The 26902-nt window shown below is 44.7% G+C and overlaps 3 protein-coding genes across 3 annotated transcripts; all 3 read left to right on the plus strand.

The window, feature by feature from the left end:
* The first annotated feature begins 223 nt into the window (after positions 1 to 223).
* peds1 (plasmanylethanolamine desaturase 1) lies at positions 224 to 8202 on the plus strand. The gene is made up of 6 exons (XM_028993537.1): positions 224 to 359; positions 1609 to 1728; positions 5417 to 5508; positions 6029 to 6173; positions 6525 to 6737; positions 7285 to 8202. The coding sequence occupies exons 1-6, from the start codon at positions 224 to 226 to the stop codon at positions 7404 to 7406; spliced, it is 828 nt and encodes a 275-aa protein (XP_028849370.1). The 3' UTR covers positions 7407 to 8202.
* Positions 8203 to 10194: 1992 nt separating this feature from the next.
* Positions 10195 to 15699, plus strand: LOC114798118 (ubiquitin-conjugating enzyme E2 variant 1). Its single transcript, XM_028993538.1, has 4 exons — positions 10195 to 10273; positions 11365 to 11513; positions 13666 to 13791; positions 14664 to 15699. The coding sequence occupies exons 1-4, from the start codon at positions 10216 to 10218 to the stop codon at positions 14808 to 14810; spliced, it is 480 nt and encodes a 159-aa protein (XP_028849371.1). The 5' UTR covers positions 10195 to 10215; the 3' UTR covers positions 14811 to 15699.
* A 1039-nt stretch (positions 15700 to 16738) lies between these two features.
* On the plus strand, positions 16739 to 20959 carry slc52a3-1 (solute carrier family 52 member 3-1). Its single transcript, XM_028994078.1, has 4 exons — positions 16739 to 17537; positions 18222 to 19276; positions 19355 to 19478; positions 20545 to 20959. The coding sequence occupies exons 2-4, from the start codon at positions 18261 to 18263 to the stop codon at positions 20755 to 20757; spliced, it is 1353 nt and encodes a 450-aa protein (XP_028849911.1). The 5' UTR covers positions 16739 to 17537; positions 18222 to 18260; the 3' UTR covers positions 20758 to 20959.
* The last annotated feature ends 5943 nt before the right edge of the window (positions 20960 to 26902 follow it).

The following is a 26902-nucleotide window of genomic DNA, read 5'->3' on the forward strand; positions in this document are numbered from 1 at the left end:
GGGGTCAGGAAGTGCGATGGTGGTTTCCGCCTTCTGATTGGCTGACGCCTCGGCGACGACGCCCTTGCTCGCTCTCCGATTGGCCGAATTCGACAGCGGGGTGGAGGCTGCGGGGCTTGGCCGGCGAACGCGAGCGAGACGGGAAAGGCGTGGTTTTCCGGGTCCGTGGATTTGATCCATCTGTTGGTTCCGCCGGGGCGCGGGGTTGAACCGGGAGCGGAACATGGCGAGGGCCGCGAGCGCAGAGGGAGCGGGAGAAAAGTTACGGAACCCGGGCCCGAGCGGGCCGAGCCGGACCGCGGCGCGATGGGGCCCGCAGCACGCCGGCGCTCAGGAACTTGCGAGTTTGTACTCGCCAGGTAGGTGCCGCTTCCTCGCTCGCTCCGCATCCGGCCTCTCCGCCGGGCCCCGCGCGGCGCGAACCCGGCCGGGTCCGTGGTCGCGAGACAGCCCCGGGTTCTAGACCCACGACCCGCGGGCGTCACGTGAGTCGCGGCGAACACGCGGTCCTTTGTTTCCGAGCGGGAGTGTCGGGAGGGGAAACGCGAGCCTGGCGTGGGGAGAACCGGCCGTGCAGCGTCGATGCCACGCAGGAGTGGGCGGGGCGCGTTTTTTTTTTGTTGGTGACCTTTTTGACAACGCGAGCGACCGAATTAGACGCAGGCCCGGGGTCAGCCGGTCGGCACGTGACCCTAAACAACTCGCCGGGACTCGGCGTCGTCCGATCCCCGGAAATCCCGGCACCGAAAATGTGGTTAAAATGACATGGTGTGGATAAATGTGCCTTAAATTCCCTTTTGTTTTGTTGTTGTTGCAGAATTGACCCCTTTCCACGCAGGGATTAACGGTGCTTAAGTGCCTCCAGAGACTCGAACTGAGTGTAGGTCCGGAGTTCAAGAAGCAAGGCCCATTCCAACTGCAATTTTACTGCTTGTGGATTGTTAGGCCACAATTATGGGACCGGCCGCTGTGTTGCAAATCCGGCGCCGTAACGTTTTCCACGACGTGCCCGTGCGTTAAGAGGCACAAAAACTCTCCTTTCTGGGTTTTCCCCTCGTTCGCCGGGCAGCTGAACCGGAAGAAGCGCAAGGTTCGCTGGTCCGGAGCCTGAGAGGACGCGGCGGGCGTCTGCGCCGAGGCGTCTGGACCGGCCAGGCGTTCCAGGCCCGGCTGTCGGGCGCGTGGATGGAAAAGAACACGCGCGTTAGGCTGTAGGGAATAAACCGGGTCCCAGCTGCTGTGCAGTGTTGGGGCAACAGGACTGTTTGTTGTGTCGACTGTCTTGCTTCAGGTGTAGGTGCAACCTTTCGACGGGAATTTACCCGAGAGCGGGCGTTAACTATGCAGCCTTTGGTGAAAACGGGGTGAATTCTTGTGCCGTTATACTAGTGCAGGTGTAGCAGCGGCTTTGAAAAGCCAGTTTATTTAACACTGACATGAACTGATCAGTGTGCAGGAGGACACTCGGACCGGTTCAGCAAACGCTAAATGATCGGGGCAACATGTCATATGAAGCAGAGAATCCACTTTTCTAATTAGACGAGCACGCCCTGCCACGCCCAGTCTCATTTTTCTAATGCGCGCTCATTGTCTCCTCTCTGGATGTAGGTAAAAGGTTACAGGAGTGGGCCAGCGTTGTCCTCTGTTTCTCTCTCATGGCCTTTAACTTCATTCACCTTCTCGCCTACTTCCACCTGGGCCATGTGTGGTTCATCCTCCTGGGCATCGGTAGGTGCAGCTTCAGCCCCCTCTGCACTTTTCACACGTTTTACAAAGCTCTTTTAAACAATGTGCAGTTTCATGATAGCGTTTAGATTTATCCATCTCCTGTTCATACGCATTAGTTTAACAAATGCGCGGTTCAGATCTATTGCATTTTAAAACTTACTCTTATCTGTGGGGTCACCCTGAAGCACAGAAAATTTAGCATTTACCAGACGCCCTTATCCATAGCGACTTACAATTAGTAGTTACAGGGACAGTCCCCCTGGAGACACTGAGTGTCTTGCTCAGGGACATAATGGTCATAGTGCAATTAGTGCAAATTAGTCGTGGGGAAAATTAGATGGACACTGTAAGCCTATTATATTGGTGAACATTTTAGTGAATGAAAATGGTACTTTTTATGGATTCAAAAATAAATAAACACAACATAATGAAATAAAAAAACATGAATAAATGAGAGAATGATATATTACAACATACAATTGTGAAAATTTGGATGTACAGCTTATTATTGTGAAATATATTGCATTGTGCTAGATAAATATACTTTCTTAAGTGAAGTGATTGTCACATGTGATACACAGCAGCACAGCACACGGTGCACACAGTGAAATTTGTCCTCTGCATTTAACCCATCACCCTGAGTGAGTGGGCAGCCATGACAGGCACCCGGGGAGCAGTGTGTGGGGACGGTGCTATGCTCAGTGGCACCTTGGCGGATCGGGATTTGAACCGGCAACCTTCTGATTACGGGACTGCTTCCTTAACCGCTAGGCCACCACTGCCCTGTGGTTCTTATTTTTACCCAACAACACAGATTATTTTAGAGGCTTTTTATTTCATTTCAGCAGTTTTTATACCAAAATATCTTTTGCATTTCTTTACAGCCATGAAACCTTTGTAATGGTTTGGGTTGGTGTGTAGTGGGGCAAACTCTGGTGAAGTTCGAAGAGAAGGAAACCTCATCAGGGAGAATCTCACACGGCTGCTGGGGTTTCCATCACACTCTCTATTTATTTGGCTTACATAACCTCGGTTAGGCCACGTTACATGTACCAAAGGTTACTGGTTTATATGTTTCTATATAGAAGAAAACAATAAAAAGAACCACAGGAGCATGGACTGGTCTGCTGTGTTCTTCTGCTTGGTGAAGATTCAATCTGCCTCTGGACCGGGGCAGGCGACTAACTCCGCCCGGCATCGGCATCGATTTTCATTTCTCTTTCATGATTATTAAAACGCATCACCTGATGAAGTTCCTTAAATGCACAAGCTGGACTTGACCAGACCCGAGCCCGACTAAGACGATAGAAATGGAGTACAAACCCGCCCTTGCTCGGACCAAGATTTACAGCATACAGGGCTATTCTCTGGAAAATGAAACCAAAATGCAAAAAATATTCCATAATATTTCAAATTAGTTCTCATAATTCAATTTCAATGTATTTAAAGAAAAACTGAAGGTTTTGTAGACATTTTAAACATGGTTTCCTCTCGTGCTGTAATTTCATTGAAATTTAAAGCTAATTAGCTTGTTATGTTGCATTAAAATTAAAATATTCATACAATGCACCACATTTGAACTCTTAGTACTGGCTATCAGCATTTTTAACACCATCTTGGTCATTTTAGTTGCATATATTGGAATTGCATAAACATTATTTTATTGAAGAGTTGCACAGTTTTCACACCCATTATACATTGAAATATTTGGTGCAATAGTTTTGTCTGCTTATAGAGCTCGCAGAATTTTATTGTGGACGTTTGTTTCAACAAGTGAGACTAGCACCACATTTTCCAACTGCTTTTATGGCTATTGTCATAACTTAATATTGATTTATCCAGTAGTAAGGCACAACAAGTACTACATACATGGCACACTTAGTCATAGGTCTGACCGCTAGTTATTGGGATAAAGTGTCTTGTGTTATCAAAATGTCCCGTGTAGAGAATAGTCCTACAGGATCATACAGCGTTTTGATTATCCTTTTTGGGTGTGTTATTGGGATTTAAAAAAAAAAAATTGTTTACAAATCTATTATTGGTAACCTTAGCTCAGATGAAATTGTGCAGATCTCCAGATTTAGAAAGACTATTCTAAGAGCTTCTCCTGCAGCCATGACCTTCACAAATGTTATGTATCTTTATTCCTGTGCTTCAGTTTTATTCCTAAAGCAAGACTTCATGTGCTATTACTTATGTCTGAGCAAAGGAGCAGCCAATCACACAACTAGTACCGCCCTGCTGCCATTTTGAAATAATGGGCAGACTCTAGATAAAAAGGACATTTTGGAATGAAATAAGTCCTGTGAAAAAAATCTGTGTTATTGGGTAAAAATAATGACCATAATAATAAGTACATAGGGTGGTAGTAGCCTAGTGGGTAACACACTCGCCTATGAACCAGAAGACCCAGGTTCAAATGCCACTTACTACCATTGTGTCCCTGAGCAAGACACTAAACCCTAAGTTGCTTCAGGGGGAGACTGTCCCTGATTGCAAGTCGCTCTGGATAAGGGCGTCTGCTAAATGCTGTAAATGTAAATGTACATTTATATAGCACAATGTTTAATATTTAGTGGTGGCCTTGCAGGAAGCGGCCCCGTAATCAGAAGGTTGCCGGTTCGAATCCCAACCTGCCAAGGTGCCACAGAGCAAAGCACCGTCCCCACTGCTCACCAAGGGTGATGGTTAAAAGCAGAGGACACATTTAGTTGTGTCACCGTGTGCTGTGCTGTGTATCACAATGACAATCACTTCACTTTATTTCACAATAATGAGCTGTATATCAAAATGTGTTCAATTATTTGTCAAATTTTATGTTACAATTATATATCATTCTCTTATTTATTCATATGGTTATTTATTTCATTATGTCGTATTTCTGAACATGTTTGAGTTCCATAACTTATATCATCTTTGGAGTTGTTTGTGGATAATTATAGAGCATATAGGCTAATAGCTGTGTATAAACGTTATGCTAATGAGATCCTACGTTTAGCTAGATTTTAGTTGAATCCAGGCAGCGTTGCTTGTTTAGCCATCTCATTTTATGGACTGAAAGTGAACTGAAATTAAAACACAACGAAATGTGTCCTCTGCATTCAACCCATCGCCCTTAGTGAGCAGTAGGGTGGTAGTAGCCTAGTGGGTAACACACTCGCCTATGAACCAGAAGACCCAGGTTCACATCCCACTTACTACCATTGTGTCCCTGAGCAGGACACTTAACCCTAAGTTGCTCCAGGGAGACTGTCCCTGTAACTACTGATTGTAAGTCGCTCTGGATAAGGGCGTCTGATAAATAATGTAAATGTAAATGTAAGTAGGCAGAGGTGAATTCCTGTCGCACCTAATGTAAAACAGGCTTAATACAAGGCAAACTCCTGGAGGGTTGTTATACACAAGGCATTGTAATTAGTCTGGTGAACACACACATTTTAAATATTTATAGGCGTTGTGCAGCTGTAGATGTGCACTGGGTCTGTTTTCGTGCAACAGTAAGAGCCATGATTGACACTGATTGGTGTGGACAGCTTCTTGGCTGGTGGTGAAGCTGAAAAAGCTACTCTATGCCAAGTAGACTCCCATCCCCTCCTGTTGCTGTGTTTTGTGCCTGTCTATGTGTGCCGGTTCCCCTCTCTGATAGTCAACCCTGATAGTATGTGGATGTTGTCGATGTGCATTACAGTGGCGGGAATCCTAACTGCAGACTTTGCCTCTGGACTGGTCCATTGGGGTGCTGACACCTGGGGGTCGGTGGACCTACCTATTTTTGGAAAGGTATGTGTTTTATATTTATATATGGCATGTATCCTTAAAGTGGTGGTTATCAAACCTTTTCTGTCATGTCACCTAACATTCACCGAAGTTCCCATTGTAAAAATATGCATTTCTCACATGACAGCATTCATAATATAATACTCTTGTCTATGGTGTCACCAACTCTCCAAATCTGTCCCCTTGCATTTCAAATGGTCCCATTTTTTTTGTATGGGTAGGGGGCATTTATTTGAAAAGTATTGTGAAGCCCTGTGTTAAAGTATGGCACATTGTATTTAGTTTCCGGTTGCTATAGTTGCTCTTTGGTAATATTGTGGCAGGACCTTGTGAAACATGACTTGCAGGAAATGTCACCTTAGAGGAACTTGATGTGTCATACCACATATAACCCTAATGTGGCTGCGTCAGTAGAGTAGTATTTTTGTCCTTTGCTGTGCCGAACTTTAATGAGAACGGCAGGTTGAGACTATTTTGATGAGTGCCATAAACGTAATACAACTGTCTCTCTCCATCTTTGAAGGCCTTCATCCGTCCTTTCAGAGAACACCATATAGACCCCACAGCCATCACTCGACATGACTTCATTGAGACCAATGGGGACAACTGCATGCTCACTCTGATTCCTCTAGCCAACATGGCCTATAACTTTGTCACCCTCAAGCCTGGTAAGGTGGAACCTGCTGGAGTTTACTCCGATCTGTTCTACATTTACAGCATGGTAGCCTTGGACAGAAAAATTACATTTAATTTGGAATTAGGTGAAACAGATGATCTGTTCTAAATTTCAAACTGGCTGCTTTCATGTTAGCGCCTCCTGGTGGTTAAACACCAGTAAATAAAAAAGACGTTAGAAAATTATCCATGTTTGAATGCCTCTTTTCAACATAATTACGACACTGAAAAATATATTCAGTAACCAAAACTGATGTATGTGTCAATAGTGCAATGACGTCTGAAGTGTGAATGGTCCTCTTTGTTTCCGTCTCTCAAATTCTTTTCACCCCTTTTCACCCCAGCGGAAATCTACCACAGCTACCCGTGGAACTGCTACGTTTTTGCCCTTGCCATATTCGTCACTCTCACCAACCAGATCCACAAGTGGTCCCACACCTACTTTGGGCTGCCACGCTGGGTGTGTTTACTTCAAGACTGCCACATAATTCTGCCTCGAAAACACCACCGTATTCACCACGTATCACCTCATGAGACCTACTTCTGCATCACAACAGGTGAGCCATTTTTTAGTTCAATGTCACTTTGTTAGTCTGTTTTGTAATGCTTAAGATATTTCTTCCATTAGTCGTCGGGGCTGTATTTATATAGTTTTATGCATTATAATAATCAATAACTAGGCTCCATGAAACTTTAAGATCATTCATGTCTGAATAAATTATTCATATGAAGAACTATAATACAATAATATAACAAGACATATTTTCCTATATCATGTGACAAAAAAAAAATCTTAATTTTGCTAAATGTGCACATATTTTTTGCTATTTTTATGAGCTTGATCTCAGCAATCTGACATTACTGTTAAACACTGGACATGAGTGGGTCCTCAATTTTTCAAAACAAATAGAATAGCAATCTAAACACATATGTATGTTTTAATAATATTTTAATAACATTGTCATTAACACCTCAATATTCTGTAGCCCATAGATTTTGAGAAGAAGCAATAGAGAGCATTCCTAAATGCAGAGGTTCTAAAATATCCGATTTCTCCTTCAAGATTGGATGTCATGAGCACAAGTATTTTCTTTCCTTCTACAGGCTGGTTAAATTACCCTCTGGAGAAGCTAGGCTTTTGGCGGAACCTTGAGGACCTCATCCAAAGCTTGACTGGGGAGAAACCGAGATCTGACGATCTGAAATGGGCTCAGAAAACCAATTAATCCCCATTGACCGCTGGCCTGAATCATCCCCTACCTCACAGTTCCACTTGGAAACACGGCCCTGTCTAATGTGCTTTGCTGGCCTCTCTGAAGGCTTGGTGGCCCTATGGTCGGGTTCAGGGATGCCGCAGCTCTGTATCTGCCTGGCGTCTTTTCGGTTGTTTTTGATGTTGGGAATGCTTTAAATGGGGTTGTGCTTTTGCTTCAGCTAACTTGGCACAGAAAAGCAATACTTGCCCATTGTTCTCTGCCAGAACCATATCCGTTTTGTAAAGATGTGTGTTTTTGACCTGTTACTAACTTCTATAGTGAACAAAAGAAGCCATGGCCACTCCAAAAGCTGGTGAACTCCACTGGCTCTCTTGGAAACTTTGGGTAAACCCTGATTATGCTTCTGAAAATGCACAGCACATAAAAACGTCTTAATTACCTCCCCCATCATCTTTTTTTAATGCCAAAACTGCATTCAGCTTTCCTTTTGCTGGTTGGTAATGTGGCTTGCAGTCTTGGAGTCTTTGCTTGTTGAAAGGTGTTGCTTTGTTGCCTCCTATTTAACAAAGTTACAGTACATCTATATATTTTTTGATGTCAGAGGATTTGTAGTATTTACTGAATTAGGGCTGAAATTTAGTGTCTTCATCTTTTCGTGTCTATGAATGGGAATAGCAGTCGCATATGCAGGTTTATATAAGCAGCCTTACGAATCAAACATGCAGTAAAAATGTCATGTCTTATCATGGCCACTCACTAGGTTCTTTTTATATATACATATATATACATACACACACACACACACACACACACACACACACACACACACATATATATATATATATATATATATATATATATAAGTGCAGGAATGTTTTGGAGTTATCTGATATTTTATGTATGTGTCATCAGTACGCAACAAAACTTGACAGCTCACTTCCACCTTTGAACATTTTTATTTGATTAGGTAAAATGAAAGGAAGTCTGACTAGAAGCAGTTTTATGTCTTAAGTTATAGCATGGTCGACAGGATTTAAAACAAATATATACGGGGGGGGGATGCACTTAATTTTTAAAAATTAGCTAGTGGGTGGACCATAGCATGCCAATACTTAAAATACCACAAATGCAATTTGCATGAGATAAGCACAGTTGCACATTTTTTTTATTTTCATTTTCACGTTTTCTGGTCTCAGCCATGCCTATTCCCTTTACACTGTAAGGTTTTCAGATCAGTATAACTGACCACTTAGGGATTTTTTTTTTTTTTGAGGAGTACTTTAATGTTTTTGCATAGACTAATATGATATGTAAATAGCCATGTACATATATATATTAGCCAGTGTTCTTAATATATATATAAATAGATTTGGGTCACAATCTCTTCCTCATGTGACCTGCAGCCAGCAAATTACTTGAATGGAGAGCAGAGCTGGTTTTATAGCATTTGAATACAAGAATGAGGCTGGGTTTGAAATGGTCTTTTTAATCGTAGAACGAACACACTGAAGTGTGCCATCGCGTACCTTCCTTTCTTTTTTTTTTTTCCTGCCCAAAAAGTGCTTTGAAAGATTGTTTCATGTTGAGTAGCCTCACTGTTGTAATGCTAGGATTGTGAGAAGCTGTTCTTGTAGAGGTTAAACGTTGTGTGTCCTTCCTTCAGGAGAGCTCAAATATGACTAGGATTGAAAGGAAACAAAAGGCAGAAAAGATAACTCCTTTAAAAAAAAAAAAGTCTTGTTAGAGTTTTTGCTGTTAGGCCAAACGTAAGCTTTTAAAGTAACAAATGTCCCCTTGTGGTCTCATGTTACATTTTCCCCTTATAGGTCAATAGATAAACTGTTGAGAACTGTTACAAGTGCTTATAGGTCAGTAATAATCCTCTGTATGGTGTGTCAACAATTTCTATCATTTATAAGGGACTCTGCAACGAGTATGGTGGAGGATGGTGATGTGACGAAGGTGCACTGGACATACATATTTGTGGGGGGCAGGGATGAAATGTTGTATTTGTGATGATGCCAAATGTATTTACTTATTAAATAAAGCATATGTATTTTTATTGATTGTTTCAGGCAACAAATGTACAAGATCCCATCTTACTTTTAAACTACTTTACTGCTGATTTGCTTTTAATGGTAATTGCATTATTAATTAAGAATGGCCACAAGGGTACTGTAAACTGCCACAAATAACTGGTCTTTATCTCTTATTATGAACACTCCATATGATGTATAACTTCATGAAGTAACTCTGTATGAGAGGAATTCTCCTCTGATGGGTCAAATGAAAGGGTCACTATTTTTTCATGGAATCTGTTGAAGTGGATGGATGAAGTTTTGCTCTTTTTGAAAAATGCCTTGATGCCTTTTTGTTGTCTCCCAAAAGGGAAGACTGTAATGTTACAATGTAAATATTATATTTATAATGAAACTAAATAAACATCTATCTTAATTTGATCCACTGCATTGCTTTTCTTGGACTCCTGCAGAAATATCAGATACTACCTTTTATTATTGCTTGGAATTGGAATATACTAATGCCTTTTATAGAACTGTTTCTTCTTTTAATAGGTAATTACATTTGACCCTTGGGTGCTTTTGCATTCCTGAATAGAAACAAATTCATAACTACATTTGACGTCCATTAATATTAACTTTTCCCAAGCACATGTGCAAATTAGATGAATGCACGGCTATCGTGCATTTTTTTTTCTTCGTGCAATACTTGAATGTGGTTTACTGCTCAGACAAAGATCGCTTAAACATCTTTATTCCTTATTTACCCTGTTTACTGTTGCGTCACCGGCGCGCTCTGCATGGTAGCGTGCGCGCCCCCGCCGCACAGCGACAAGATGGCGGTCACCGCCGGATCAGGTAAATAAACGTCTTAGCATGCACGTAACATACGCGCAGTTTTAGTAAAATTTGACACTGCGGATCCGCGGCGGAGCAGACAAAAAAAAGCGTCCGCGATGCGCCTCGCACGGACACTAAAGGCCGAACACCGCGCGGCGCGTTTCGGCGGCGGCGGCGGACGCGCCAGACGGAAGGAGCCGCTGTTGTTTTTGCGCCGCTGCGCAACAATGCCAGCGACGGGCGCCGTATTTATCGCGTATTCGTCCGGCTGGCCGAGCACAGCTGCCCCGCGACTTCGCCGGGACGGCGGGCAGGTGCAGGACGTCGGCGGACGTGGACCCCACGTTCGCGTTGTCGCCACCGCGCTTCATGCTAATTTCTTTCTTTTTTTTTTTAGTGTCTGTTATTACGTGTCAGCGTGCAAAGAAGCATACAGAAATGAACCCGATTCCCGTTTATCTGCGCCTCGTTCATACGGCGACGAGTAAATAATCTGCTCCGTAAAGAACAGATTAGTGTGCATGATGCAACGAAGGACAATGGAAACAGCGCGATTATGTCTAATTATAGCCACGAGGTTGTCGTGTTCTCTGTTAAAAAGCCTCCTGATTTCTGTCACGGGAACGTGTCGGTCACCGTTAGCCCGCGTCCACGCACCGCGCAGCGTCGTAACTACATTTATTCAAACACAAGGAAGTGGGCGCCGTGGGGGTGGGTGTTTTTTTTTTTTTTTTTTTTTTTTTTTTTGCCACTTGATCGACGTGTCGTGGCTGCTGCGAGCTGGACAAAAAGAAAAGGAAGAGGACGACGACGATTTACTGTAGCATCCTTCCCGCCGCCCCCCGCGGCGTCACCCACGACGCAGTGCTGCTGGTGACGGACTCCCGGTGTTCTAACTGCGTGTTCTCCCGTGGTTCTGGTGGAACGTTACGTCGGGGTGGGGACGACGACCTGTGAAGGCCCGAGTCCTGCCAGGCCACGTTCCATCATTCGCGTCATTCCCAGTTTCTTTTAGGAGACGTGGGGATCCGAACCGGAGCCAGTGACAGTCCTGACGGCCCTTGTGTTCTCCATGTCTTCTCTCTCCCTGTCCACTGTCGTGCGGACAGGCGTTAAGGTTCCTCGTAACTTCCGGCTTCTGGAGGAGCTGGAAGAAGGTCAGAAGGGTGTGGGCGACGGTACGGTGAGCTGGGGCCTCGAAGACGACGAGGACATGACCCTCACAAGATGGAGAGGCATGATCATAGGCCCTCCTAGGGTGAGCCTCCCGTCTTTTCCCTCCTTCAGTGCGTTAGCTCCCGGAGCGAGAGGACGTCACAGCCACATGGGCGGTCTCGCCACAGTCCCGGTCTGCAGACCTGCCGAATAAACGATCGGTGCGAAGGTCTCTTCGAATCCCCGCTGCATCGCATGAAATGGCCCGAAAGCGGCAAGGTTTACAACCCTGGGCCCGGATATTCAAACGGCCTGCTTGCTTTTTTCAGCGTCTTCTAATAATCGGTGTTTTAACAGCGCAGGTTTAATTGCTCATGCTGGCCGCTGGTTTCCATTACGTACGTTCAACACTTTGTAGTTGGAAGCGAGATATTTAGTCACCCGGCGTTTTTTGTCGCTGTGGCAGGCATGCGTCAGTTTGAAGACGAATAGGTTCTCATGCATGTGCTGGTGATGCAAATTGCAAAATAAAAATATTATTTACATTTACGTTTAAGGCATTTGGCAGATGCCTTACAAGAGCGACTTACAACGTGCTTTCATGTTACCATCGATGAAGTGATCAGTTCCGGTTCATTAGGACCCCCAACTATGAATACAATCTTTTTATTCACTACGTTGTAGTTTCTATACATAAGTCAGACAATAAGAAGTTTACAAGTTAATCTAAATATTCTCTAAAGAGGAAGGCCTTGAGCTGTCGTTTGAAAATACTCAGTGACTGAGCTGTTCTGACCACAAGGGGAAGTTCATTCCACCACCGAGGGGCCAAGACAGAGAAGAGTCTAGATGAGTGTCTTCCTCGTACCTTCAGAGATGGAGGGACCAGGCGAGCAGTACTGGAGGCTCGGAGTATACGAGGTGCAGTGCGAAGGTTGAAGATCAGTCGTGCTGCTGCATTTTGTATTAGTTGTAGAGGTCTGCTGGTACGTAGAGGTAGACCAGCTAGAAGGGAGTTGCAGTAGTCCAGTCATGAGATTACTAAGAACGGAATAAAAGGCTGGGGAGAGACTGGTGCCCTCGGGTCTGACACGTCAGGTATGCCTGCTTTGAGTGGGTGTACTGTTTCCACTGGTTACTGCCGAGGTAGGTGCAGAAGACACGAGCTGAGGGGAGAAATGAGCCGTGGTGTCGAAAATGATTAAATAAGTTGGAATTCCTGGAATGTCAGCCATTTTAGAAACATTTCCTCTTGTTGCACCGTTTCACCCCAAGCATACCAAGAGCCTGACAGCATACTGGATCCTGCATAAATCAGTAAACTATGCTGGTAACAGGGCTTACTTTAGACATCTGTAATACTTTTCCCGTAAATACATTTGTGCAATATAAATGCACATACACTACAGGCCAAAAGTTTGGACACCTTCTCATTCGATGTGTTTTCTTTATTTTCATGACCATTGGTAGATTCTCACTGAAGGCATCAAAACTATGAATGAACACATGTGGAGTTATGTACTTAACAAAAAAAGGGGGAAATAACTGAAAACATGTTTTATATTCTAGTTTCTTTGCTCTGATTACCGCTTTGCACACTCTTGGCATTCTCTCGATGAGCTTCAAGAGGTCGTCATCTGAAATGGTTCTCCAACAGTCTTGAAGGAGTTCCCAGAGGTGTTTAGCACTTGTTGGCCCCTTTGCCTTCACTCTGCAGTCCAGCTCACCCCAAACCATCTCAATTGGGTTCAGGTCCGGTGACTGTGGAGGCCAGGTCTCCACTTTTTAAGTACATAACTCCACATGTGTTCATTCATAGTTCTGATGCCTTCAGTGAGAATCTACCAACGTAAATGGTCATAAAATAAAGAAAACACTTTGAATGAGAAGGTGTGTCCAAACCTTTGGCCTGTACTGTATATGCACATACATTTTGTGTGCATGGAATATAAATGCAATATATATTCTGATTAATGCCATAAATGTACATTGAGTGAGTTATTCTTGACTATTTCTTGACTAATGTCTGCAAATATGTATAAATGAAGTCTGGTGTGTGTTATTTATCATTATACAGTCTTGTTCAATATTTAATTTAAAACATGACATTCTTTTGCTCATTTAATTCATAAATAAGGTTGTGTGTCCTGTTATCTTGTCCAGTTTTGTCTATTTAAAAGTGTGTAGGTCTGAACTGTCATTTGTGTATGCGTTTCCTTGCTAGGTCTCACCTCTCCTTTTTTTCTGTTTGACAGACAATCTACGAGAATAGGATGTATAGCCTGAAGGTAGAATGCGGGCCCAGATATCCGGAGACCCCTCCTTTCGTCCGGTTTGTGACAAAAATTAACTTGAATGGCGTTCATAACTCTAATGGGGTGGTGAGTAGCATTTACATTAGATACCTTCGCAGGAACCTTAGATCATGTTATCGTCCCGTCAAGGGGGTCGGATCATATTATTAGTGAATGTTGCTCAGATTTCAGATTGTGATGACCCTGTTGTACAGTCATGGTGTCAGTAGTGGTGGCTGAATAATGAATACATTGCTATAAACCTATTCTGTTACAGTAGGTAAAAAATGTAATGTGCTCAGAATATTTTTAGGAAACACATAAAACAACATTTTGGAAATTTTTTTTTTATTAATTTATTGCAATAACGTCTGACTGACAATTCTAACTGAATTTCATTTAGCATATGTGCATGAACACAAAAACAAATATATACTACAGACTGTCTGATATAAATGTTTTTGTTTTTGTTTTAAAAGAAGGACCCAGTTCAAATTCAATTCCAGTAATCTTGTGGTTAAGGATTATACAGTTTCCTGTTCATGGATTAATCCTAATTCTAGACTAAAATGCCCATTGATGGTTTAATCTCAAAAGACGTCTGGTGCACCACTACAGGCAGCCCATGCACCACAGTATGGAGTACGGAAAGAAATTAAATGAAAGTGATACCTTGTGGTGCCTTGAAAACCTCACTCGCTAGGCCAACCACTGTCTGTGTAAAATCATATGGCTGATTTAAAACAGACAAAACTAACTACGACAAAACATTTCATATAGCCACAAATGTACTGTTAAGTATTCTCTTCCGAATGTGTATCATCCCATTGTGCACATTCTCAGTTGCTGCAACTTAATTGTGTGCGGCTCGCTAATGGAATATGTAAATATGTGTGTACCTGTTTGAGTGTGTGGTGCGCACGCATGCAGCTGATGGAGGACGCTCTCTTCTCGGACAGGTGGACACGCGAGCTGTGTCTGCGCTGGCGAAGTGGCAGAACTCCTACAGCATTCGCGTGGTTCTGCAGGAGCTCCGGCGGCTCATGATGTGTAAAGAGAACATGAAGCTCCCCCAGCCTCCCGAAGGGCAGATCTACACCAACTGAAGCCCGGCTGCACCTTTTCTTCATGATCTGTCTTTGCCACTTCTGCTTCTTTTCTCACCTCACCTGTATTTCTGTTGTGTGTCTCCTGTCCCCTGTCTCTCGCTCCTCTTTTTACTCTTCCCTTGATCCTTCCACCCACCTACGGTACCCTGCTTCCAGACTGACACTTGAGAATGTGCAGGCACTCTCCGTCACACACATATACAAATATACAGACATGTGTTCCAATCATCTGCCTATTCCAATTGTAATTTCAGCTTTTATTGAACGTATCAAGACAATTCATATGATTTGATAACATATTACGATATGCTAAACATGTTTAGGCAGTAATGCATGAGAGAGAGTGATATATTGTGAGATATCGACACTGTTTTTTGTGCTGTGGTCGTAGGCATTTCAGCACGCCAGTGGCCATATATCATGGTACAACGCCGCCTTGAGTGTATTATTGAGATTATACCACAGTTTATCCTCAAATATTTATTTATGATGTTTGGTTTACCTTCTTAGATAGAATAGTTCCATCTTTGAATCAGCTTGTGACTTTAAACATCTAATGAGGCTGAAAGTTCCATCTGAGTGCCATGATTGTGAGAAATTGCACTCCCAGCAACCAATCAGAATGCCAGATTGGAACTGTGGTATAATATAGCATATTCCACAAAAAAAAAAAAAAGGGCCAACGTAATAACCGTGTGGAGACTGTTGATATCACATGTACATACAGCTGCAATCAGTGTTGCTCACATACCAGCCACTATGGCCCCGCCCCTTACATACACACCAGACATGACCTTTCAAATACTGTACATCTAACTGATTTTTTTTTTATTACTTGTTATAAATGCTGATTGTACAATAACATGAATGATCTGAGTGGACCCGAGGTCTTTGTTGTTTATTTATTTATTTTTTTGTGTTATCCTTCCATTAATCTGTACAGTTATGGCTGACTTTGCTCAGGTGAAAAGTGCACTTTATTAGTATATCCATGGAGGGTCATAGTACATTTCGAAAATCTTGAATGGCCAGTGAGACATCAGAACAATGACGTGTCCCTCATTTTGGACAGAATACGGTTGTGGGATCAGGTTGTCAGGTTTATCTTCACCACACTGCCTCAGTTACTGTGAACTGTAGGAGTGATCCATGCAGAAGCATCTACAAATCGCATTAACGCCACCCGTCGTGCTCGTTTCTGGAAGAGAATGAAATCTAGGCGAATTGCACCATCTAAACATGATGTTTGTGAAGGATTAGTGCATAGCCAAAGCTCGTCATCTGGAGGTTAAATGATTTTATGGATAAATATTTAGCTGTTTGATGGATATTGCATCTTACTCAAGAACTGTTTTTGCTCATGGTAGAAAAGCACCAGATGCTAGATTTATGATTGTTATGTTATGATTGTAACAGCTATATTAAGTGACTCAAACTGTAATGAACTAAGACTTTTTTTTTTTTTTCTTCTTTTTTTTTTAGTTTCTTATTTCAGAATATAGTCTAGTATAATCTGTAAGTAAACACTAAATAATACCATTCAAGACATTTATTTGGAGAAAAGGTCAACATGCCACAAAATATGATGTTATACTTAGAGCTCATAACCATTATTAAATGATGCAGGAATTATGGGGAAAATGCAATGACTATTAACAATTTTGCAAATCACCACATAACTAGTTGATTTGTTGTTTTATTGAGATGTTCTCAAAGGTCATCTTTTATCATAGAATCAAGGTGAACGTGACCCGTTGATGTGTAACGCAGTGCGGCCAAGTGAGCGAGTTAATTCTAAACTTCTACTACAACTGTTCATTACTTATTAATAACTGTGAGCTTCTGCCTCTTTTTTTTTAACACAACTCAAAATAGGCTCACATGAAAGCTTGACTTAACACTATGGATTAAATTTTTTTTTATCATTCTAATCTCTCAGAAAACGGTAGCTATGTGGCCTCACACCTCCAAGGTTGCGAGTTTGAATACTGGCTTGGACCTTGTGAGTTTCATCCTGTCGTGTATTCAAGGTGCATTGGCGACTATTGACCGTAGGTGCCAATAAAATGTTAGAGTTATCCGTCTTATCCAACACTTATAAACCAGAGAGATATGACACGAAGCAGTTGAGCTCTCTTTTTACTTGCAAGGAGACCATGCCTCCAAAAGCTCTCCCGTCTCTTCCGCTTCCTCTCTTTTTATTTTATAAAGGGCGGTAGTGAAAGGCCAGTGACCGAGGGACAGAACTGAATATTACAGGGCTGAAATGGGTCCTGAGGCTGACCCCAGTGACCTGAAAGTAATTTTTGAGGTTCTCTTGCATTCAGGCAGTTTTTTTAATGCACCCAATTTAACAAAAACTTTTTTTTTTAATGGTTGGATTGTATATCAAGATTACCATTGAAAACAGAATCTGGGGAATGTTAAGGGGCAACACATGAAGAACTCTCCACGCCGAAGGAAATCATTTGATCAGGGGCCACTGGTGTTCTGTTAAGAACGCGAGGCCTTGGGAAGAAACCAGAAGGGAAAACAGGCGCGATCCCACCTCCTCTGCTGCTGAAGCTCGCAGTTAAAACGGGAAGTCTGTCACAGGAAGTGAACTCTGGACAGGCGGCACGAGAGCTCGCACGCGGGGGCCGAGCGAGGAGCGGCGGCGGCGGGCTCGCTGGGAAAATGAACGAGCAGGGGAGCTGAGCACTTCCAAGCCCCGTTTACAATAAAGTGAGTACGCGGGTCTGCCGGATGTTCTTCTGAGGGAGTAACGGTTCGCTCCTCATACAGATTATCTAACAAAATCGGATTTATTCTGGCCAAATTCACACCTGTCGTCTACCGCGGGTTAGATAATCAAAGTGCTGCTGTCTTGAGACAGTTGCCGGTTCGGGTCCTAAGAAACAGGCCAAGATACGGCAGGTGTCCTTGACACACATTTCCTGACCTATTACAAAAGCCATTAGAAAAGCCTGAGCTACACAGGTGACCGGACAGTAACTCTTTAAAAGTGTCAAAATGTGATCCGAGTGTTCTGGTTAGAAATGGTTGACTATTTATCCGGGCGAAAAAGAGAGACTGCTGAACATCTCTCAGTGAAAGGTTTTGCTTTGTTTCAGCTCGAGAAGTAAATGTGTAATGAAATCTTCAGACGTGAGCGTCTGATCAAGCCGCACGGGGGAAGTAGTCTGCGGTGCCGGCTGATGAAAGAGAAGCGACTGCCGTCTCTAATAATATCTACCTTTCTAGTTTTTTCCCTGCAGAGGTCTTGATCTTCATTTTTTTTTTTTTTCTCATATGAAAAGGCATCTGGAAAGCCGCAGAGACACTCGTCTCTTCCCTCGATGCCGTCTGCGCCGTGTGTCATGTCTTGTCGGGAGAGCGCACCCTAAAAATACGCTCTTGCGTTCCCAGGCGGGTGGAGAGCTGACTGGAGCGGCGAAAGAGAACGCCATGCCCCTGTACGTCCACGCGCTGGCCTGCGCGTTCGGCCTCGGCTCCTGGGTGGCCATCAATGGCCTCTGGGTGGAGCTGCCCCTCATTGTCAGTGTGCTGCCAGAGGGCTGGGACCTGCCGTCCTACCTGACCGTCATCATCCAGCTGGCGAACCTCGGCCCTCTGCTGGTCGCCGTGGTCCACAGGGTGAGGCCGGGCCGACTGTGGGAGAGACTGGTGGTCTACGGGGTGCTGGCCATCGGTGTGCTGGCCTGCATCTTGCTCGCCGCTTTCTGGAGGTTCACCACGGTCGTGGCCGGGGAGCGGCACAGCACGGCGTTCTTCATCCTCACGTTCTTCCTGGCGCTGGTGGACTGCACGTCCTCGGTCACGTTCCTGCCCTTCATGATGCAGCTGCCGGCCAAGTACGTCACCACCTACTTCATTGGAGAAGGCCTCAGTGGGTTCGTGCCTGGCCTTGTGGCCCTGGCACAGGGTGTGGGCATCGCCAAATGCGTCAACGTCTCGCAGCCCCCCGGCAACCTCAGCCACCCAGATGACGATCTTTTCACTATGGAGACACAATACCAGCTCCCCAATTTCTCAACCGAGGTCTTCTTCTCCTTCTTAGCTGTCATGACGAGCATCAGCCTGTTAGCATTTGCTGCGCTAAATCGCGTCCCCCGCGTCATTGAGCTGTCCACAGAAAACCTAGTGCCGGAGGTGGACACAGTGGTGCCAGTGTGCTCTGGACTAGACAACCCAGCCTCAAGCTGTCCAACCTCTGAGGGAACCCAAAGAGAAGGGAGCAGACAGATCGGACCCCATCCAACCAAATCAGCCTACACCGCCGCCCAGCTGGCCTTCATCTACGTCATGGTGGTGTGGGTCAACAGCGCCACAAATGGCCTCCTCCCCTCAGTTCAGACCTTCTCCTGCATGCCTTACGGTAACCTGGCTTATCATCTGTCAGCTGCTCTGGCCTCCGTAGCCAATCCCGTGGCATGCATCATAGCCATGTTCTTCCCCAAACGGTAAGACGTTTCACAATTGGCATCAATTGGAAATGCTTCTGGCAGAAAAAGAGTGCTTCACTCCGATGTCTTCCACAGATCCCTGGTTTTCCTGGGTGCGCTGTGCTCGCTGGGATCTGTTTTTGGAGGATATAACATGGGCATGGCAGCCTTGAGTCCATGCCCCCTCCTCCAGCACTCGCCACTAGGGGGAGCCATCATCGTAAGTTAAACAAAAATGGCTCGTCAAGCTTTTCACGATTAGCATGTCATTTGTTTCATTAGAAGGTAATTAGCATCACGTGTTGAGGTAGCATGTTAAATTATTTCTCTAATTAAGGTGAACTGAATGACCATCTGGAATCAGCCCCAATCTGTTAGAGTCTAGTTTATGGTGTGAGTCTGAACATCTAATCAGACTTCTTCACTGACCTCGTGAGAAGTGGCTCATGTGTAAAGTAACGCCTTGTTTCCTCACCAGGGTTGTAAAGTTTACCTCAGCAGGGTTGTAAACTGCCATTTTTTATCGGTCTGCCTTATTTCTTCTTTTTTAAAACTCGGAAGGGTGCAATCTTCTGTTAATCTTCTGTGTCACTATTTCGTACATGTTCAGCTGGTTATGTGTTTCAGAAGCAGCTGACTGGTTGGACCATGGTGTAATTATTACTTTCTAAATCCAGTTAAACCAAAAATGATCTAGATGGTCTAAATACAAAGTTGGTGTAAACATGATAGATGCATAATACGTATGTTGAAAAGCGATTCAACAGAAAAGACCGCTGTGTACGTTAGGTTTGTTTAAAACCACCATTAAAAAAATTAATGAAATTAATTAATAAATCTAAATAAAATTGTAATTAATATTTTTTTAACATTTTAATTTGATGCAAATGCCAAAATAATTTGGTATATTTAACAATCCACCCACTTTCATAATTCTCTGTAAACACGTAGCCAGTCCCATAGTATTAACATTCTAATATCCAGCCTTGCAAATATTGAATTAAATAAAAAATATCACATATTCATTTATCTATCACAGGAGTGTCAAATAATCCGACATCTGTTGTGAACCGGAATTGATCTCTTCATCGATGGTAACTTGAAAGCACGTTGTAAGTCGCTCTGGATAAGGGCGTCTGCCAAATGCCGTAAATGTAAATGTAAATGTAAATCTGTGTATGCATTCTACCATAGCAACTTTATAATGTCAATTTTCTATTGCATTCCTTCACTTATTCAATTGGTGAAAGGAGCCTAGTGACAGTGGTGTTTGGCATCTCCTGCAGGTGGCCTCCTGGGTTCTCTGCACCGGCCTGCTCACCTACGTGAAGGTGATGGTGGGAGTGATTCTGCGGGGCGAGGGTCGCAGCGCCCTCGTGTGGTGTGGAGCCGCAGCGCAGGCCGGGTCCACGTTGGGCTCCGTTGTGATGTTTCCGCTGGTGAACGTCTACCACCTGTTCCAGGCGGGGGACATCTGCAGCACCAAATGCGCTTCATGACGCCAAAGGGGGACATCTGACAGCAGCGCTGTACTGTGTTGCGGACATTGCATCGAAAACCCGTGGAAGATTTCAAGACATCACTGTTATTATTATTTAACATGGCCTGTCCAGAATGAATTATTTCAGATTTATGGTGTTAAATGGCTCAAACCGATGGTTTTGAATTTCTCAGACGTTGTCGCATTATTAAAACCGAACTCTGGCCAAATATTTCGTAGTTTTTCTTTTCCTGAATTGCCTTTGAGGAAATAAAAACCCGCAGTTGGTGCCCTTATTGTGCGTGTGCGAGATTGTTCGCTGCCACTAGATGGCGCCAGTTGATTCTGTTATCCGTGCGTCAGTGACGCGTCATACAGACATTATTTGCACACCGCAACCATTTCAAGTTGCATTTAATGATATTGCAAATATATATTTTTTAGTAATTTATTATTAATTACACTGAAAATGATTCCTGATTCCCGGCTCCTCATTCTGTCTGTTTATTCAGTGTTATTCCTATGTTACAATAGCAGCACTTATGGTATCACTTTTCATATACCATAAACCACATGGAGAGGCAACGCTTCCGGTGTTATCTTTACAGATACGACTCGGTCCAGTTCCGGCCATAATGCATTTCTATCCGGAGCAGGGATCAATGCTCAAAGCCGTGCGCTGTGACCTTGCCATTAGTTGTACTGCTGGGTGTCCTGGGGGACGGCGCAAGGTGTCCGGTGATGATTAATGTGGGTATCTCATCAAACTGAAGACAATAGATAGTGGGAGGCGAGTTAATGCTAAATCAACTTATTGGCATCCGTCTGCGTTGTGGTAGAAAGCGTCTATTACAGATGCTGAGAGATAACAACCTGATGGCTGCGGCTGCAATTGTTCACGCAGCCTCAGTCAGGTGATGGGAACGCCGCTTGGGTACACACACACACACACACACACACAAAAGAAGAGGGGGGGACTGTTGGAGTCTTCCTTGGGAAACAGCAAAGAGGTCCAACAAGCAGCTGTTCGTCTCGCTCTCTTTCTCCCACTCGTTAAAACAAGTCCAGACAAAGGGCCTGAATCCACAGATCTAGAAGGAGGGGTGGAGGAGGGACCGTGGGTTGATACGGGTGCGAGAGAAAGGAGATGATTATCAAAACCAGCCCTGGACAGTGATGTCAGCTGCCGACCCTGTTCCTGGTCACCCGGGAATCTGCGCTGACCTTGCCAGAGCTTGGAAACAAAACAATGGGAAAGCCTCAATTATCCACCCCCACCCCACACCAAGCCTGGAGGTCAGAGGTCATGCAGATGTCACCTTGCTGTGATCTGGACCTTTTGCAGGTGAAAGCTGCATTTTTCGGACTGGAAAAAAGACGAATTGGCCAGAACTAACACAGCACATCACATACGTTGGCTGAAACCCGATCACCGCCCAGGCGCTTTCTTTATTAAATTTAATCGACAAATGAAATGCAATTACAGCCGCATGCGCTGAACAAACTCCCATTTCTGCGTCATTTAGCTTCACGCTCTGCTCATTTGATATGCGTCATGCAACAGTTTAGACTTGGCACATATTATGGATACGTAGAACCTGTTAGCTGGCCATCTGACGGTCCTCTCTCAGCCTCGAGTCGTTCGAGAGCCTATTAGGAGCGTCAGGCTGCCGTGATAATTAGCTCAGTTCCTTGATTGGTCCCCCCCCCTCTTTTTAAATCACTGCATTGACATGCAAAGCAGGGTCGGCGGAAAGTGTATCATTTTCTCCTGAGTGTCAGATGGCCCCGTCGCTCTCCCAGCTGGCCAGGAGGGGCTGCGGCCACCTGGACCCCCTCTTACTCTCTTCTGGGTGTCGGTGGGACCTTCGCGGTGACAGTCGCGGAGTGAGGAGGTTGCCTTCAAGCTCTGCTGCGAGGCCCATCTGGCCGACACGACAGCAAACCCCCCCGTTACACACACACACACACACACACACACACACGCTGCCGTCCCCAGAGCGGCGGCGTTCAACCAAACGAGATTCCACTTCCTTTTTAACCTCCGCGAGTGATAATGAACTCCCTGACACCAACCCGGCTTCGGCTCTCAGCCACCATCCGCCTGTCTCCGCAGAGCGAGAACCAATACAGACCACATTCTTCCGAGCCTCAGCACAAGGAGCCCCCATGCTGGGATCAGCAGAGGGGAACAAGTCAATAAGAGGCTGAGCGAAAACGCTCCCACTCTACAGGTTTCAGTGGAGGCGCGGCGGGGGAGGATGTCCCTCTCCGGCGACAGAATGGGGTAAAACCTGCGCGCGCCGAGTGCCAGAAGGGAAACTAGACTCGGCAGCCAGGCTCCAGGTGAACAGCCAGACTGATGAAGCCGCGCTGGCACACTCGCACGAGCTCCGGGCGAGACAAGCAGCGTGGCATATTTCAAATGGGACAGATAAATAAACAAATAAACGAATAACCGGGCGAAGGAACTGCACAGGAAATAGCATGACGACGCATCACTGCATCCATTCTGTCCCCCAGCTGATGACGGCTCTATAAAGTGCGGCGTGGACGGGAGATATTGATGGTTCCTTAATAAAGTAGCCCGGGCTCCATCGCCGCATTGAGTTTCCTGGCCAAATGCAAATATGTTTCCTCCCCTCTTTTGTGTTGCCGTGGGTCAGAAGGGGTCAACACAGGGCCCAGTCCTCTGGGAACCCTTTGTTCTAAAGGTTTATGGTCCCACATATGGGGACCACTTATGGTGTGACACAGAGAGGGAGAATAAAAGGGGGGCCAAAACTTGTTATGCTCTTGTACGGGGGGCTAATTATCACATGCATGCAGACAGGAGACCAGCGTGTGTGTGTAAGGGTGTGTGTGTGTGTGTGTGTGCTCGGGCAAGTGTGTCAGAGAGATTCAGAGGGTGCTGGAAAGCAGACAGCCGGGGGAAGAGGAAGGCTTTGCTTTCAGAAGGAATTTGAACCTTTAATTCCCCGATCTCCGGCCTCAGAGATCTAATTAAACTCTCTTCTCGCAGCCCGTCTGCGGCGTGGCGCTGCCCCCCAGATTTAATGGAGAAACTTCCTCACACTGAGCACAGCAAGTCATGGTTCTCAACTCTGACCGATCCAGAGAAAAGTAATTTCAGCTGACGGACGCGTTACCAAGCGAACAAACGAATGAATGAGTTCAAGTGAGCGAGCAACTGGGGTGAATTTTGGTGTCATAATACTTTTTGCTAACGATCAGTATTTGGGAAGAACGCTGCAAATACACAGTAGACTCGTGTCCAACCTCCTCCCAATCTGGCAACGCTGCAGTGTAACTTGTGCCAGTGCTATTTATTTATGGGTATATGTGATTCTTGTTTTGTGTATTCAAGTGTCTTTAAACACTGATAAAGATCATGGCGGTTTATGAAAGACGATGTACAGCCTGTACATCCTCAGTGAGCAAGCTGCTGAAATCAGGTAGATAACCAGGTGATGAAATATTAGTAATTAAACAGTTAGCAATTAGCTCATTGCTAAACTGAACAAATAACAAATCCACTTACTAAACAAAAAAAGAGACAACTAGCACATTGTTATGTTAAGACCAGAAGAGAAGACGTTTTACAGCATTCGCTCGTACAATTGCGCCATTTTTGTGACTTTTCAGACAAATCTATCAACCTGAGTGAGTATCCTTTGTTTAAAACTCCTGCTATCTGCGTCTTTCGTATACCAACACCACACAAGAACGACAGTAATACAAAAGCATTTTTTGCTGAATTTTTTTTTATGCAATCAGATACGTTTTAATTCTGTTCTCATTCTAAGCATGTTTTTTTTTTTCTCCTCATGCCCCTGCTGATGTGTGAATATCTCATGCATACAGTATGCAAATGTGCATCTGACATCATTAGGCAGCTTATGGCATCTTTTAGGGCATGCACCAGCAGCTCTGTTTCCATCCAGACACCGCTTCGTTCCTTCTCCGTATTCATTTAGACAACACATTCCAATTTGATTAACTGGTCCAAAGTTGTGCATCTGCAAAGTGAATTGCATCTGCTGAGTTTGACTTGTTGCGCTGCAGTCCTTGCTTCTGTGTTCAGCGTAAGGCAGGGCAGCAACCTTGCCGCCTTGGCATTGCCAGCCGTACGGGATTTATGGGATGCGGCATGCCAGCGCTGCAACCTTGAGATCAGAGCACCAGATGATTGAACGAGTTGACGCTTTATTGAGACCTCTGTATGCCTCAGAGCTCACAGCCCGAATGCTAAACCTGTGCGAGTGTGTGTGCGTTTGTCTGTGTGCGAGGGGCGGACGTGCAGATTCGTGCCGAGATTGGCGCCCGTGCCAAACAGACGCCTCTGTTGACGATTCTAATTATTATTTGTTTTCTGTGGCGTTGCTTTTCGATAACCCCCAGTGATGGCCATTTGGCACATTGGCCCCACTTCTCCACGTAAATGCATGCAGGATCCATGCCAGTTTGACGCCTTCGTCTGCCAAGAGCCGATAACAATCTTGGGTTTGTGTGAGTGTCTTCGGTGTGGCTGTGTTCAGAGGCGAGGCTATAACCCTTTTAGTCTTTACAACTGTTGTGCAAATGCTGCTGCATGACAACCAGGGGTACAGGTTCTCCCTAATCGGTGGTTAGAACCAAGGCTGGCTCAATAGGCTTTGATTGTGGATTCCTAGTGGGATGTCGGTGCAGTGTATTTACACATCTGATCTGAGACATGGCCAAAATTCATAGCCCAGTTCTATTCCCATAATGAGCCAGAGATTTAAAAAAAAAAAAAAATGTCAGACTGGCCAGTGCTGAGCAGACGGTGACATGGTATGTGTTCAATTCCTGAAAGCAACGAGGGACAGGGCGAGAGAGAACCATTTTAAATAAAACATGCATCCGGCTCGACACTCTTCGTCTTAGCTGCCTCTGAAGTCTCCTGTAATTAGTCCCCCAAGTACAAGGCAGACGCGCTGACGGTGTGATAAATTGGGGTTTGTCGAGAGGCCCTTGGCGGCTGTTAGCGTGGCGAGATACCACAGACGGGCCGAAGGATTAACAGACGTGGGAGCTGGGGGAGCCATGTGCTGTTCTGTCACCGTTTTTTTTAGATATCGTGAGACACTGGAACAGGACCACAGGCTCCAACGATCGCCAACACCTGAGTGAGAAGATGCACCTTCGACTGCGTGTCATGCTGTGCTGATCGATCTACTTTAAAGAAGAGTGCACCAGGGAATACGGGTTCCAGGACACGTGTACGCCCCCTCCCTCAGTTCTAGAACAGGGTTTATGAACACTGGTCCTGGAGGGTACGTCTCCCGGCCAATTCAAGCCCTCTACTCATAATAATCCAGAGATGAGTGACTGAGTTGAATAAGGTGTGGTGGAACATGGAAAGATCTAAGCTGTGCAGGGCTGGTGCCCTCCAAATGTTCAAAAGTCCATTGATTTTCGGAGGGATGTGGATCACAATAGGTTATTATCTCATGCCAGAGAGATAAAAACTGTGTGTGAATGAGTGAAACATCCTTAAACAAATGAAATGCAGTGTAAGGCACCTTTTTCTTAGGAGAGCCGGGTGACTTTGCCTGTCTCTTTATGCCAGAAAATAGAACTATGAACAGCATGTGGAATAACACATCATAGTTTGCAATTTAGTCTAGGGCTACTGCAATCTGATTATTTGTATAACACTTTAATATTTAATATTCTTTTTATACCGCTGCTGTATTCTAATACGGGATTAGTTTGAATTCAATAGTAATTAAAAAAATTTGTTTAGGCATCCGAACAAATATAACACTTTAAACATTTAGCAAACAGTCAATCAAACTTTCTTTCACCCCTTGTGTATAAGTGTGTAATGTGATTTAGATACTTTATTCATCCCAGAGGGAAATTAATTGCATTATGTGGTCTTTGCACAATGCAATGCATCTCAAAAAGGCTTTGAAAGGCTTACCAAAATGGCAAAGCTTGCTGACTCTTGACTGCAGTCAACTATTGCTATTATTGGGGCAGTGGTGGCCTAGCGGTTAAGGAAGGGGCCCCCTAATCAGAAGGTTGCCGGTTCGAGTGCCGATCCGCCAAAGTGCCACTGAGTTAAGCACCGTCCCCACACACCGCTCCCCGGGCGCCTGTCACGGCTGCCCACTGCTCACCAAGGGTGATGGTTA

This window comes from Denticeps clupeoides, chromosome 10, assembly GCF_900700375.1.
Source record: "Denticeps clupeoides chromosome 10, fDenClu1.1, whole genome shotgun sequence".
NCBI lineage: Eukaryota > Metazoa > Chordata > Actinopteri > Clupeiformes > Denticipitidae > Denticeps > Denticeps clupeoides.